Source organism: Pongo abelii, chromosome 14 (assembly GCF_028885655.2).
Source record: "Pongo abelii isolate AG06213 chromosome 14, NHGRI_mPonAbe1-v2.0_pri, whole genome shotgun sequence".
NCBI classification, from domain to species: Eukaryota; Metazoa; Chordata; class Mammalia; order Primates; family Hominidae; genus Pongo; species Pongo abelii.
Genome location: NC_071999.2, coordinates 118684700 through 118700718, shown reverse-complemented (window position 1 = coordinate 118700718; position 16019 = coordinate 118684700). Strand labels below are relative to the sequence as shown.

The 16019-nt window shown below is 51.5% G+C and overlaps 1 protein-coding gene across 3 annotated transcripts in view; it reads right to left on the bottom strand.

Moving 5' to 3' along the window:
* Positions 1-15692: 15692 nt before the first annotated feature.
* Positions 15693-16019, bottom strand: part of SPACA7 (sperm acrosome associated 7) — a 58687-nt gene continuing 58360 nt past the window's right edge. For all 3 annotated transcript variants that reach the window (XM_002824440.6, XM_054529269.2, XM_054529271.2), the window contains one exon: positions 15693-15897. In XM_002824440.6, the coding sequence (XP_002824486.3) occupies positions 15833-15897 (65 nt within the window). In that variant the 3' untranslated portion in view covers positions 15693-15832. The remainder of the gene's footprint in view (positions 15898-16019) is intronic.

The window sequence follows — 16019 nt, the reverse complement described above, 5'->3', positions numbered from 1 at the left end:
TATAGTCAGTATTTTTTATGGGTTAAACAAAAAGACGTGTGGCATTTTGGGGTCTGGACACTTTTAAATCAATGACTCCTAAGTGTTTACAAAGCAGGAAACAAGGTTTGAACCATGAGCTTCAGGAGCAGGACGGGCTCCTGGAGCCTGAAAGGAGCCCAGTCTGCCTCTCTGTGGGCGGCTGGATGCTCCTGACTTGGGTCAAGAGGGAGAGCCGTTCTCCTGGTCTCCATGCCGGTCTGTGACCACTGCCTCTCATTCGAGATGGCCCTTTCGGGGTGTCGAGGACTGAGGCAGCTCTGGAATGTCACCCTACCTGTAAGCTAACCTGCCCAGCTACAGGGGTGCTGGGAGGAGATATGGGGCTCTGAGGTCAGGGAGGGAGGACAGCTTGTAACAGCAGTGACAGTGGCTGGGAACCCGCAGGGCCCCATATCTACTCAGCCACGTGAAGGGACCAGTGCTGCCACACACACCATGAGTCAGGGTTATAGGACAGCACCCCTGAGTCTTCCGCCACAGAGGAAGGCACTGCCTCTGCCTTCCAAGGCTGTATTTGCTTTCAGGTATCCTTGAACAGGTAGCCCTGAACAAAGGGGAGGCCAATGTCTCGCTACATGGGGTGTATAGAAAATGTGCCACCCATGGAGAATTGCCTCCCAGTAGTGCGTCGGTGGCAGCTGGCAGACCCAGCTGAGCTGTGCTGTGGCTAAGCCAGTGGTGGGAGAGGCCTCGCCCCTGGAAGCATGGTGCCCATGTGTTGCCACCACGTCCCTGGGGTCTCTGGGCTGGAGTTCCAAAGTCGTCTTCATCATGAAGAAGCACATCCAGGCTATGGGCAGAACTGCCTTGAAGCCGTCCAGCGGTTTAAATTCTACATTCTGTGGGGCATGCACGAGGTTGGCTTATTCAACCTTCCTTCCATTCTCCCTGTGCTTGGAGAAGACAGAGAACAAAACAACTCATTTCCGAGATGCTTGGCAGCCGGGTTCTGGAAGCCAGGCAGAGTCCACCAACGAGAGGCACCCAAAGGCAATCCAAAAGGCAGGCGGAAGAGGAGCGCATCTTGTCGCCATTGTGCCGTGTTTGCTGGAAAGCACCGTTGTTGAGATGTGAGTATTTCTGCGTGATGTCCGTTCTTCAAACCCCAGACGCAATTGGATGGCAGCCGCGACCCCGCGGGCTCCTGGCTTTTGCTCCTGGTCCCCAGCTGGCTCAGGTGAATCCATGGTCAATGGCAGCCCCAGGAATGGCGGCCCCCATGATGGGTGGGCTCTACATTGTCCTGTAAGTAGTTTCTGCGAGCCACAGCCAAGTGAGAACCTGCTTCAACTTTTCATTGGCTTTCAGAGACACCAGCATTACCTCCTTTCCTGCTGAAGACACCTGGAGTGGCTTCCCTTCTCTGCCTCAAACCCTGACTGGTTCATGTTCTTAGTTCATACCTTACTGCTGGTTACAAATCACCTGCAAACTCTTGGCCGCAGTGCAGCGGGGGCCGGGCTAAGCACTCTGCCCCTCGGGGGCGGTCGGGCGGGGCTGAGCACTCTGCTCCTAGGGGGCTGTCGGGCGCGGCTGAGCACTTGGCTCCCAGGGGGTGGTCAGGCAGGGGTCCGGGCTGGAGAGAGGGTGGCCCCATTAGGGGCGATGAGATGCTCCCGAATCTGATTTGATCATCCCCGCTCCTGCTCCTCAGCCCCCTGGAGCCGCATGTCTCCTTCAAGGCTGCTGTGATGTGGATTTTCACCTGGCGTCCATGGATAGCCACGCCCAGTGGGGAGGGGTGCGGGAGCAGGAGAGCCCGTTGAGGGGGGGTCCCACCGGGTCCCACCCTCCTCCTGCGCACATTGCTGCTGCTGGAAAGGCGGGGGACACAAGCTGCTCCAGAGGCAGCGAGCCCCCATTAGTGAGCTTTCCCCATGGGCTCAGGAAGATCTGCGGCCCTTTGTCTACTTTTGTGTAACAAGTTATCCCAAATGCAATGGCTTAAAGCACACATTATGGCACAGTTTGTGGGGTCGGGAATCCAGGGCCTGTAGCTGGGCACCTCCCGCCCAAGGCTTCTCCTGAGGACAGCAAGCTGTGGCCAGGCCCAGGTCTCATCAGAAGGCTCAGCAGGAGAAGGATCCGCTTCCACACTGGGCTCCCACTGACTGTGGCCAGGTTCCTTGTCACCTGGGCTTTCCAGAGGGAAGCCACAGCCTGACAGCTGCCTGCCTCGGAGTACATAAGAGAGAAAGCATGAGAGGCCCTGAAATGGAAGCCACAGTTGTTTTGTGGCCTGAGGTTGGAAGCAATATTCCATCATGTTTCCATATTCCACGAGTTCAGTCCGTGCTCAAGGGGAGGGGATTACCGGGGGGAGTAGATCCCAGGGGGAGGGATGGCTGGGCTCATTTACGGCTGCTGAACACCCTGGACTTTGGGAAACAACACAGCCTGTGTCTAGGTTCGCGGCATGGAGACTGCTGCGCAGTCACCAGGGCGGTTTGGATGGGTGGAGGTGGCAGACGGGACTGACCTGCCCCTGGAGGCTCTGGTGGAGTTAGTGGCTGGAGTGGGGGCCCAGGGGCTGTGTGTCTGCGGGGAGGGGAGGCAGGGTGGCCGGGGAGTGCTGGTCATTGGGGAGTGCTGGTCATGGGCCTTGGGGGTGGCCTTGAGCCGGGCCTCTGCAGAGGCGGTGCTCCCTGTGCTGGGCACTGCATGGGGCTGAAATGTCTTCCTGTGGCCACTGGACTCCTTGGACCAGCAGAACAAGCCTGGCCCTCGTGGCAGCTGTGGTCGCTTGTGCACACACACCCTGTGGTTCCTTTGCTGTGTCAGTACAGGAGAAACACCCTGGACTCCCTCGTTTCTCGCTGGACGTAACTCTCAGTCCCAGCTGACTGCTGTTCTCCTTAACTCATAGCAGCCCCTCCTGGGAGCAGCTCAGAGGTGCCTGGGAGAGGCAGCGCGGCTTCTAGACACCCTTCTTTGTAATCCAGCCACGCGGATTGGATTGGCCACAGAAGCCCCATCCACCGCTGAGGACTGGGCTTCCTGGGCTTGCCGCGGAGCCTCCCCCATCTGCCCCAGACACACCTGCCTCCTGCATGGTGGCCACTCTTCTCGGACTCCGTGCCTGACCCCACATTTATTCTGTTAAACTTTTCTTTGCAGTACTCAGCCTGTTGTTCTGGGTCACTGTTCAGCTGATTAAAAATGGCAGCTTCCCTCAAAAGCAAATGTTATTGTAGCCCTTGGGTGTCAGAGAAGAGCAGGCAAACCCAACCTAAAGGCTCCTGGGCTTTCTGCGGTTGTCCCCGTCGGCGTTCAGTAGGAACACACATGGAGTGTGGGAGAACTGGATCGTGCAGGTGGGAGTTAAAGGCAAGAGGGGATCCAGGAACGCCGGGAAGCTGCTGCTTGGAGGGGGTGGGATGCTGGCAGGGGCTGAGCCTCCCCAGGACACAGCACCTTCGTCACTCTGGCCACTGGGTCCCCTGCCCCATCTCTGACCACTGGACCTGAGTGGGGTGTGTCTCTGAGTGGGGTGTGTCTCTATTCTGGGCCCATTGGCTCCTCCCTACTTCTCGCCAAGGGAGAGACCAGCCCCTCCCATCACAGGCTCCTTGGAGGGCTGGAATCCAGCTCAACTCAGTTCAGCAAAAGACCGTGAACCCTACTGTGTCCAGGTACAGGACTGAGGTGAGTCTAAACAAAACAGACCCCAGTGCTGAGACAGTGACAGTGAGCCTCTGTGAACACCTGTGTGTCCCCAGCCCAGCTTCTCACTGTGAAATCTTGAGGGGCAGCAGGAAAATAGGGGCTGACCTTGCTCCTAGTCCCTAACAGGGAGCCCGCTTCCGTGAGGGTGAAGGCAGAGGGGCTGAGCTTGTGCAGGACCGGGGGCGGTGACAGCCCAGGGAGGGTGGGCATGGCGGGCAGGGCACGGGGAGCGGACCTTGAGCGGCCGCCTGCCGCCCCCTCCGTGGGGGGTGCAAGGGGTGGAAGCTGTGAGTGTGGACATGAGTGAAGCGGGTCTAGGCAGGGCGGCCTCAGGCTCCTCCAAGGGGGCTTTCTGGTCAGAGCGGGAGGGGTCTGACATCTGCGGTTCTGTGGTCGCACAGCCTGTACCCAGTGTTGAAAAGTAATGTTGCCTCGTGGGGAAACAGAAATGGCCAACAAGGGTGGGTTCATCTCAGTCCTCCTCACCCGTTCACCTCAGTCTCCTCACCCGTTCACCTCAGTCTCCTCACCCGTTCACCTCAGTCTCCTCATCCATTCACCTCAGTCTCCTCATCCATTCACCTCAGTCTCCTCACCTGTTCACCTCAGTCTCCTCACCCGTTCACCTCAGTCTCCTCACCCGTTCACCTCAGTCTCCTCACCCGTTCACCTCAGTCTCCTCACCCGTTCACCTCAGTCTCCTCATCCATTCACCTCAGTCTCCTCATCCATTCACCTCAGTCTCCTCACCCGTTCACCTCAGTCTCCTCACCCGTTCACCTCAGTCTCCTCACCTGTTCACCTCAGTCTCCTCACCCGTTCACCTCAGTCTCCTCACCCGTTCACCTCAGTCATTCACCTCAGTCTCCTCATCCATTCACCTCAGTCTCCTCACCCGTTCACCTCAGTCTCCTCACCCGTTCACCTCAGTCTCCTCACCTGTTCACCTCAGTCTCCTCACCCGTTCACCTCAGTCTCCTCACCCGTTCACCTCAGTCATTCACCTCAGTCTCCTCATCCATTCACCTCAGTCTCCTCACCCGTTCACCTCAGTCTCCTCACCCGTTCACCTCAGTCTCCTCACCTGTTCACCTCAGTCTCCTCACCCGTTCACCTCAGTCTCCTCACCCGTTCACCTCAGTCTCCTCACCCGTTCACCTCAGTCTCCTCACCCGTTCACCTCAGTCTCCTCACCCGTTCACCTCAGTCTCCTCACCCGTTCACCTCAGTCTCCTCACCCGTTCACCTCAGTCTCCTCACCCGTTCACCTCAGTCTCCTCACCCGTTCACCTCAGTCTCCTCACCCGTTCACCTCAGTCTCCTCACCCGTTCACCTCAGTCTCCTCACCCGTTCACCTCAGTCTCCTCACCCGTTCACCTCAGTCTCCTCACCCCCACCCCGCTCTGTTGTTCACCTCGGTCTTTGAGACAGGACCAAACACAGAGGCGGCGCTGGTGCAGCAGGGTCAAGGGGCAGCCTGGGCGCCAGCCTCCCAGCCTCCTGGCCAGTCGTCCCCGAGCCAGTCTCAATCTGTTGGTGCTTCCTTGGGTCTTTCTCTAACCGGTGCCCTTTTCAGCAGCAACAGGGAGGCTGCAGAGGCTTCCGGGCTGGGGAAGGCTTGACCAACAGAGCCAGGGGCCAGAGCTGTGAGCGATCATAGTCACCGTCGCTGAGAGGGCTTTCTGGGTCATAGCCACTGTCGCTGAGCGGGCTTTCTAGATCATAGACACTGTCACTGAGGAGGCTTTCTAGATTGTAGCCTCTGTCGCTGAGCAGGCTTTCTAGATTACAGCTGCTGTTGCCAAGTGAGCTTTCTGGATCATAGACACTGTTGCTGAGCGGGCTTTCTGGGTTGTAGCCACTGTCGCCGAATGGGCTTTCTAGATCGTAGCCTCTGTCGCTGAGCAGGCTTTCTGGGTGGTAGCCTCTATTGCTGAGCGAGCTTTCTAGATTGCAGCCTCTGTTGCCGAGCGGACTTTCTAGGCTCAGTCACAGGCCACATGCTCTGCATTCGCTGCCTCCTCTGCTTCTGCCTGCTTCCCTAGGGCTCACCCATCCTGCAGATGAGGGGCCGAGGGCTCAGAGGGAAGGGCCCGCGGACGCTGAGTGCATCGCTGTGTACACAGATCCCATGGCGAGGCACAGTCCCAGACTCCCGCTTGACCCCAAACCCCAGCCTTTACCCGAGACCCCCAAGCCCCATGTCTCCCAAGCCCTTTCACAGTCTGCTCTGCCCACCGCCCCCCACTCTCAAGGCCTCTGGTGCAGCCACAGGGCCTTGGTAATGGGGGACTGTTGGGGGGCTATCTTTTCGGGGTCTCCTCTGTGGCCCCATCTGCCGGGGAGGAAAGGTCACGGGGGCCTGTGTGGGGCAAGGCAGCATGAAGGGCTTTGCTGTGGGGACTTGGGTCCGGGATGGGCTCTTGGCCACCCTGCGGTGTGCACAGCTGAGCCTGGACTTCCCAGCCGCAGGAGACTGTCATTCCCGGGCCCGCCATAGAGAGGCAGTGCAGGACAGGGCTTGAGGTCCCGGCCCAGGCGCTGCAGCTTCTGGGCTCAGCCTCGGCTCTGTCCACTGACAGATCCTGTCTTCTCCGCCAATCCCCCTGTGTTCAGCAGGGTGAGGATGGGAGGGTGAGGTGATGGTCAATCCTCATGTCAACCTGGCTGGGCCATGGCACCCAGTTATGTGGAAGACACCCCTGGGACATGGCTGGGAACTACTTTTTCTATGAAATTAATGTTAATTCAGGGGACTTTGAGGAAAGTCGTCTGGCGGTGGTGTGGGTGAGCCTCATCCACTCTGCGGAACGTCTTAAGAAAAAGACTGGGGTCCCCACAGAAGAGGGAATCCTGCCTGCAGAGAGCTCTGCACTTGAACTGCAGCATTGACTCTCTCAGGTTCCCGACCAGTTCCTGAAAAGCTCCCCCTCTGTGTGATGTGTGTGTGCGTGTGTGGGTGGTCCCATAGCTTCTGGCTCCTGGAGCCCCTCACCACTCCAGGCGTGGGGCTGCCCTCGGGGCTGGAGGGTGCGTGATGACCACAGGGTGGCGGTCGTGTGTCCTCACTGCCCGGTGCTGTCACCTTCGGGTGGATGAGACGTGTGGCTCTGAGTCAGCCCCCAGCAGTGGCGGAGGGGTCTGTTGTTCTTATTATTAATCATCTCCTTCACTTCCTCAGACCTACTGTTTTCGACGTCTAAATCAGTCCTCACCACCACCTCACGAGCTGAGAGACCTTGCCCCTGACTTTGAGACGCGAACCCTGGAACTCCCTTCCTGGAGCCTGCGTTGCCAGGGACGGGGTGGCCAGGGTGAAGTTGGGAGCACCTGGTTGCTCGCTCCCAGCCAGCCCTGCCTGCTCCACCCAGCCCCGGGGACGGATTCCTGGTGTTTCGGGGCTGTCTGCCGGCCATCTGCCTGGTAGGGCCGTCAGAATCACCTTTTATAAAGCTCTTCTATCAGTGATTCAGGATCAAGGAGTAAGAGTGCTTTCTGGGTTGAAAAACATCGTGTGGGATCTTTAGCTGGAAAACATTTTATTACAAATATTTTTCAAGTCTATGTGGCCTCTTAAAAAGTCCCATCTTTTTAACACAGTGTTTCCCAGGCCAGCCACGTTTAGTCTTCTAAAGCTTCATATGCAGCCTCTTACCTAGGAAACGAGGCAGCTGTGTAGTCTTTTGCAAGGAGCAAGCCTTTGGTTTAAGAAGCAGCATCGGGGGTGGAAGAGGTGGTGCTGCTGGGAGACCCGCCCCAGGCACACGTGGAGGTGGGGCTTGTGGGAGAGGTGGGGCCTGCAGAGACCCGTCCTGAGATTTGCGCTCTCAGAGCCGCGCGGGGCAGCGTGGGAGTCACCAGCCACACAGATCATTTACATTTTAACTCATCCAGATAAAATGAAGAGTTCAGTTCTGCAGTCGCACCTACTGGAAGTGCTCAGGAGCCCACCGTGGTCCCTGTGCAGGGAGGGACTGCAGGGCGGGCTTCTCCCGCTGAGAAAGCTCCCGTGGGCGCAGCTCCCACCTAGGTTTGTAAATAAAGCTTCCCGGGACACAGCCAAGCCCGTGATTCATGGATCCCCTCTGCTGCTTTTTTTTTTTTTTTTGAGATAGAGTCTTTCTCTGTCACCCAGGCTGGAGTGCAGTGGCGTGATCTCAGCTCATTGCAACCTCGGCCTCCCAGGCTCCGGCGATTCTCCTTCCTCAGCCTCCCGAGTAGCTGGGATTACAGGTTCCCGCCACCATGCCTGGCTAATATTTTTAAAAAACATTTTTAATAGAGACAGGGTTTCACCATGTTGGCCAGGCTGGTCTTGAACTCCTGGCCTCAAGTGAACCACTGCAACTGGCCTCTAGTGCTTTTGTGCTACAGTCCGGAGGTTGAGTTGCCAAAGGGACCAGAGTGCCTGCAAAGCCTCAAATGCTTTTCATCTGGCCCTTGATGGAGAGCCTTTGCCGACCCCTGCCCTCAAGCACAGCTGTGAAATCCAGCTGGGTCTGCCTGCAAGGCAGTGTGGCTGCATCACACCTGAGGCCCACTGTAGGTGGTCATGTGGGGCGCTGGGGTGCTGGCCTTGCCATGTTGTGAGTGGCAGGTCTGGGCTGTGCTACGGCAGTGCACACGGTAGGGCTTCTGTGCACAGCAGCAAAGGCGCCAGTCGTGGAGAGCACGAGAGGTGGGGGGGTGGGCAGGGAGCGGCCTCGGCACAGATGACCTCAAGTGTGCCTGAACATGCGTGTTTCCCGTGGGGTGCGTCCAGCCAGCGTGTGAGCAGCGTCTCCTTGGGCAGACGTGCGTCAGGCCACGGGACTGCCCAGGACCATTTCCTCTGGCTGGGGCACAAGGAGACGGAGGACCACGCCAGAGCAGAAACCACCCCTCTGCCCAAGGAAAAGGACCATAGGCTGTTTTCAGAGAGACCAGGAATAGCAGAGGCCTCCTGGCCCACGGTCCCCAGGGGAAAGAGGCCATGCTTTCCAGTGGAAATCAGGTTCATCTCTGGAGAGCTGTGTCTAGAAAGTGCAGTTCGCCAAACAGCATAAACTCCAGAAAAGGGAAACTCACATTTGGAATAAAGGTGAGGAGGGCGCCGAGCATCGATAGCAGAAGTCCTTGGAGCCAAAGGACGCTGGCACTGGGGCGTGGGGCTTGGGCCTGTGCGGTTCTGGAAGGGTCTGTTCCAGCTGCCGAGGACTTGGGCTCAGCTGATTCAGCAGTGAAGACACGGGCAAGTTAGGGACAGGGTGGGTCATGGCAGTCCATCCCTCTTCTCTGTAGGAAAGCCGCAGACAATGGCTGGGTCCTCTATGGCTCTTGCTGTGTAGACACTGCTCACAAGTAGCATCTTCTGAAAGGTGGTGAAACTCCTGGAGTTGGTTTAACAGCAGAGGAGTGTGTGCTTTTGTGAATAAACGAATGGTGGCTGGGCACAGTGGCTCACACGTGTAATCCCAGCATTTTGGGAGGCCGAGGTGGGTGGATCATCTGAGGTCAGGAGTTTGAGACCAGCCTGGCCAACATGGGGAAACCTGGTCTCTACTAAAAATACAAAAATAAGCCAGGCGTGGTGATGCGTGCCTGTAATCCCAGCTACCTGGGAGGCTGAGGCAGGAGAATCACTCTAACCTGGGAGGTGAAGGTTGCAGTGAGCCGAGATCGTGCCCCTGCACTCCAGCACCCCAGCCTGGGTGACAGAGTGAGACTCCATCTCAAAAAAAAAAAAAAAAAAAAGAATGGTGGAATGGTGTCCTGACACGTATTCAGGAAATCTCAGGGAGGGCAAGCAGGTGCCCTGTCTGCAGTCATCTGCCTCTGAGCGCGGCATCGCGACGCTCCCTGTAAGTGACTGTCTCAACTATGCACTGTTCCAAGTTCTCCTGCTGCTTATCTGTAGTCACTGCAGGGCTGGGGGAAGCTTTGGGTCCCTTGGCCTCTGAACTGTGGTTCTCAGAGGACCCAGGGTTGGAATCTGTTCATCTGGACACAGCTGTTGGCTCATAGGGACGGAGGCAACCTCCTCTGGAATCAGAGTGAGGAACTGGGAGGATCTTGGGCAAAAGGCCAGCTGTACCACCATGCGTCAGCACTTCGTCATGGTTTATGTTTTGGAAATCTAAGAGTCTGGGGTGTGGCTCTCAATCTTGTTCGGGCACCAGTTTCCCCCAGAGCACCAGAGGTGACCAGGCCCTGATGCAAGACGGGGAGAGAGGGTTTGTGCATTTAACAGACCAGCTGGTTGAGAAACTCAAACTGCAGAAGGAACTATACGTAGTTCTCTAATAGGTAACTTACGCTATAAACATGCAAGAGATGTTCCAGATAACATACAGGTGTAACTTGATTCTAGTGCGAAGTTCCAATTCCTCCTCATTGATAGAGCCCTTAGTCAGCAAATCTCTCTCTCTCTCTGTCTCTCTTTCACACACACACATGCACACACACACACACACTCACCATGGATATATTGAGCAGTGTCTTTCTGCAAAGCACTTTGTCAAGGTGGTTTGGGAACCAGCCTTGCCCTGGTCCTGACCCTGCTACCTGTGTTCTTCCATTACCCTGGTCTTGTTCTGTTCCTGGTGCACATGCTTTTAGCCATTGATGATATTGGCGACAGAATGCAATGCTCAGAGCCCTCTCAGTCTGTCTGCAACAAATTAACATTCAGTCCTAAAACTGTAGAGTTTGGGAAGTGGCTGGCTGTTGCCCTTGGTGTTAGGCTCTTGGTTGGTCCTGCCCTGACTCACAGGAGGTGGCACGGCTATCACCTCTAGTTTCTGGAGCCATCTCTGAGCTCCCTAATGTTGCAGTGCTCCCCACGGCTCACACACACCCCTTCCTCTGAGGTGGTTTTGATCTGTTCCCTCCCTGACCCCAAGTACAGAAGCTCTGTTTTTTCCTATTTGTGGCAAAATCCTGTCTTCCTTGTAGATGTCAGGATGTAGCTGATTAACTCTGTTTCTAGATTAAAGATTCTCAAAATGTGGTTCTGGGATAAGTAGCAGCCACATCCTCACTTAAAACAATGGGAAATCCTGGATAAAATGCAGATGTGTATGCTGAAAAACTCCCAAGACGGGCAGAACTTGAGTGGTCAAGATTAAGAGAGAAGGAAATTTGCGGATGTGAGTTTTATATTCTGAGCTCATCACCCCCTTGAGGCATTTGCTAATTCTTATGCACCACAGACAGGTTGAGCAGCACAGCAGAAAGCAGTTGCTAGGAGGTTTTCAGTAATCTCCCAGGGCTGGGAAGAAAAAATGTGAGTTAAGGGCTTCTTACACAGCCAGGGCTTCAGGTGCTAAGATCCCAGAAAGAAGGCTTGTTCAGTGTAGTGAGTCCAACTAGCCAATCTGCTTGTCCCCCTAAAGCATTCCCTAAGTCCTCAGCTGTGCTGCTGGGGAGAAGGTCAGCAGAAAGTGGTAGCAGAGAGGCTGAGGAGCTAAAGAGTTTTCAAGCAGTCTCCCAGTGTAAAAAATAAAAGTTGCATTTGAAGGGCCCTGGTAAATTCTCAGAGCTCTAAATTGGAACTCCCATAGGAACAAGGAAAACTAGAAATAGACCAGGTATTACAAAGACAAATCTAGTATTAAAACAACTTAATTAAGATGATCTGTCCTCACTCTAACTGGCTACCAGAGCTAGATGTCTTTCAGAGTTTCTAGTTTTTCATCACACGATGTCCAGCATTCCATCAAAAAGTACCAATCATATCAATAATCCAGGCAATAGAAACAGACTTCTGGATAATATATTGGAGTTATCAAATACAGATTAGGCATAACTATGATTAATATATCCATAAAACAGATGACACAATGGTGAATGTCACAGATAAGTGGAATCCATAGAACCAAATGGAAATTCCAGGATTAAAAGATGTAGTAATTAAAATTTAATTAATTATTTTAATTTTTAATTAATTAAAATAAAATATTAACTTAATATGATGATTAAATGATTATCCAAAGCTGAAGAGAGATTTAGTGATCTGGGTGTAGGTCAGGAGAAAATATCCAGATTGAAATAAAAGAACAAAGAATGAAAAATAAAAAGAGTGTAAGAAAAGTGTGGGACACAGCACAAACATCGAACGTGCATAATTGGAGGAGAGAAGAGAGAGAGAAGAAAGGCACAGAATATTTGAAAAGACAGAATTTTTCAGAACTTACTAAAGAAATAAGCCATGGGTTCAAATATCACCATAAACCCCAGACAGGATAAATGCAATGAAAACACAGCTAGGAACATCATTGTAAAAATGCTGAAATGAAAAGGCAAAGAGAAATGATTAACATTAGCCAGAGGTAGAAAGACACATTACTGTCCAAGGATCAGTAATAACACAGAGAGCGACAGCAGATTCCCCAGGAGAAATGATGGAGGTCAAAAGACAATGGAAAAGAAAGTAACTGGTAATCTAGAGCCTACATCTAGTGAAAACGTTCTTCAAAACATGAAGGTAAAGATATTTTCAGACAAATAAAAACTGAGGATTTTCCCAGTAGGCCTACACTAAAATACTAAAAGGAGTTAGTTGGCAGGAATGTACTGCTAGCCAGAAGCATTAAAAATGCAAAACAGAATGAAGAACAAATAAAGGAGTAAATATGTGGATAAATCTGAAACAAATATTAACTGCATAGAACTAAGTATAATATTTTAAAGCATTTAAAATATATGTAGAATTAAAATCTGTGACAAAAATAATGCAAAAAATGGTAAGTGGAGTTAAGTATTCTTCTATTCTTGCATTATTCAGGAAATGGTAAAAGTGCTAATTTTAGGTTATAGGAAGTCCAAGATGCATACTGTAGTAGTCTGTAATATAACCTTTAAAATAATATTAAAAATACATAATCCATGATCTAATAGAGGGGGAAATTGAATGAAAAAAAAACTTGCTCAATCTAAATAAAGTGAGAGAAGAGAAAAGGAAGTGGTAAAAGTATTAATTTTAGGTGATAGTAAGTCAAGGATATATATTGTAGTCTCTAATATAACCTTTAAAACAATATTAAAATACATAATGATCTAATAGAGGGGAAAATGGAATGAAAAAAATACTTGCTTAATCCAAATAAAGTGAAAGAAGAAAAAAATGAGGCATGTGAGACAAATAGAAAATAAATAGTCGCTTCATAGATACAAACCCAGCTCTAGCACTGCTTGTATTTCATGGAAAAGGATGAAATATTCCAATTAAAAGACAAAAGGACTGGATTTCTAAAAATGTGCTCCTATATATTACTATATTACTCTCTCTCTCTCTCTCTATATATATATATATATGAATATAATATAACATTATAGGATGGAAAATGATATACCATGCAAACATTTACCAAGAGAAAGTTAGCGTGGCTATGTTAATATCAGACAAAATGAATATAAGGCAAGAAGAAATACTACAGATAAAGAGGAATATTTCATAACAATAGAGGCTCAAATCCACCAGAAAGACAATTTAGTCTGTAGGACCTTAGCAACATAGCTTTGAAACATACAAAACAAAATAGAACTAAAGAAATAAATCCCTTGCATTCACAGTGGGGATCTTTTACACACCTCTTTTGATACTGGATGACCAAAGAGGAATGAGTAAGGAGATATTTTAACCACACAATTAACAAACTTGACCCGATTGACTCTGTGGGATCCCACCCCCCAAAACCACAGAATACACCATCCTCCCAAGTTCCAAATGGAATTTTTACCAAAATCGGCTGTATGTTTGGCCCTAAATCAAGTCTCAAAACATTTCAAAAAACTGAAATCATACAGCATACATTAATATGTTTCACCATTTTCTCCCACCCATAACATATAATAGGGGACAACTCTGGCCACAATTCCCACCCTGGGTGACAGAGCCCCCCCGACACTCACCCACCCCTGCCCTGGCACCTTTGGGACACTTTCTTCCTGGAATGCCCATTGTAGTACATGTGGGGGGTCCCTTCCACCTCACAGGCACGTCTTTAACACCCCTGTAAGCCAGTTCATCACTTGCCTTGGGGTAGCTAATATTAACATTGATGATTTTCCTCATCAGCTTAGTTCCCGACTCTGTCTTAAGCCTCCTGGGAACAGCAAGGGTGTGTCCCATACAGCAAGTGGGGCATGCTTGAGCCCTGCACAGCAATCGTTAATCTGGAGACCCAACGTGTTCCCGTGGCTGTTTTCAGTGCCATCCCTGAGAGAGGGAATATTTTGATGTGATCAAACTAATACATCAAACTTCCAGCTTTTGAAGACTGTGTAATCAGGGATCTCATGTGGTCAGGACAGAGGAGAGAGAGTGGTCAAATCAATGACACTTTATATGTTTTGTCTTCTCTGGGTCAGCATTGCTCTGCCAAGTTTTCCTGGGGGACAAACCCTGCAAGAAAGACCCTGCTTGGAAAACGATGATGCCATTGACGATTAAAACATCCAGCAGCAAATGCCTGGCCTGGGGCACAGTGTCAGGTCTGCAACAGGCCATGTGACGATGTGGCAGTGAGTGAGCCACTGAATACCTCTGAGCCCCAGGCCCACTCATGTGGAGTGGAGGCGACGCCTGCCTCCTGGCCTTGCTGTGAGGACTCGGTGGCCCACTGTGCATGGAAACAACTTATAAACCACAGAGTTCGCTAAAAATGCTTTTTGAGATACATGGACAAAACAGAAAAATAAAAACTACAAGTGCACAAAGAAAGGAGAAGAACTACATGGAGCTGTCCCTGTATTAACAGAGAGGCTGCAGCATGGTTTAGTAGACCCGATAGCACTGGGCATCAGAAATAACTGCATCCTGCCATGCCACTGACTTACTGAGTAACTAGTGAGTCATGTATCCTTGCTGCCTCGGTTTCCTCATCTGGAATTGAGGGATTGCATGAAAGGCCTCAAAGGGCCATTCCAATACAAGCATTCTCTGATTCCAAACCCTCAGTCCTCTGCAGTTGCCTTGGAGACACCATAGAAAGAGGGCATAGGACGTTTGCATCTCTTAGGAAGAGAGAACAGCCAGCAGCTACAAGTACAATGGCATTGTCTGCTTCCGTTTCCAGCTGCCTTTGAAAATGGTGTTATTAATAGAAAGGACACCAATCCACTGCTAAACTGTGCAAAGGGCATGGAAGTCGTCTCTCCAGGATTGTTCTCAAACGCGATCCATGAGCTTCTCCAAGCCTGGCTGCCTTTCTAGAGAAATGGAAAAATCATATTTTGTCCTAAATCTTTCCAGATGGGTCACCTCAATGAGTCCAGCAGAGGTTGCAGCCCGTCCACAGTCAGAATCAGTTTGGATAAGAAAAGTTGCCCAAGATGTGTCCTGGTCATCCCCAGCCCCTACCCCCAGGTAATGCTGTAGGTCACACACACCACCTGGAGCAAACCTTCACCTTCCACAACACACAGTCCCAGCCAGCATTCCCAAGCTCGGCAAACATTCCAATGCAATGAGGCTTCATGTGCGTGCGTGTTGTATGTGTGTGCATGTTGCATGTGTGTGTTGCATGTGTGCGTGTATTGTATGCACGTGGATTGCATGTGTGCACATGTTGCATGTGTACATGTTGGATGTGCATGTACGTTGCATGTGTGTGCATGTCACATGTGTTTTATGCATACACATGCATGTATGTGTGTACATGTTGTATGTGCATGTGTGTTGTGTATGCATGTGTTGTGTGTGTATGCATGCGTTATATGTGTGCACATATGTTATGTGTGTGCGCATGTGTTATATGTGTGCATGTGTGTTTTGCAAGGCATGGCAGCAGGGAAGAGACTCTCAGGCCTTCGTAGTCTCTGTTCCTCGTGGACGAATTCTTTATGAGCTCTGAGATTATGTTATTTGTAGACAGAATATTCTGATGCTCTTATTTCCAGGTTCGATATGTTTTTTTGTTTCTTGTTTTCTTTTCTTTTAAAAAAAACCCAAATCCCACATACGCTCTGGCTTAACACTTAAATAAACCAACTCCAATTGGGATTGTGTGAATAAACGATTTTCCTTTATGCGGAATGGTTCAGAGAATGTGGGCATGTGCACACAAGTGCCCTGTTCCGGAGGCTGGTGGGTGGGGGTTCTAGCAGGCTCGTCTCCTGCGCAGGGGCTCTGGGGCTGCAGCCTCATTGACTGCCTTGGCTCCTCCTCTGTGCACTGGTCCTCTGCTGCTCTTTATGGAAAATGTTTCCTGTGTGGAAAGAGGAGGTTTTGAGCCTGGCAGTGTGTGGTGTGAGTGAGATGGGGGCACCAGCAGGATCGAGGGACACCAGGGGACAGGAGGAACCGAGCTCTCAGTTGAGGGAGGGGAGA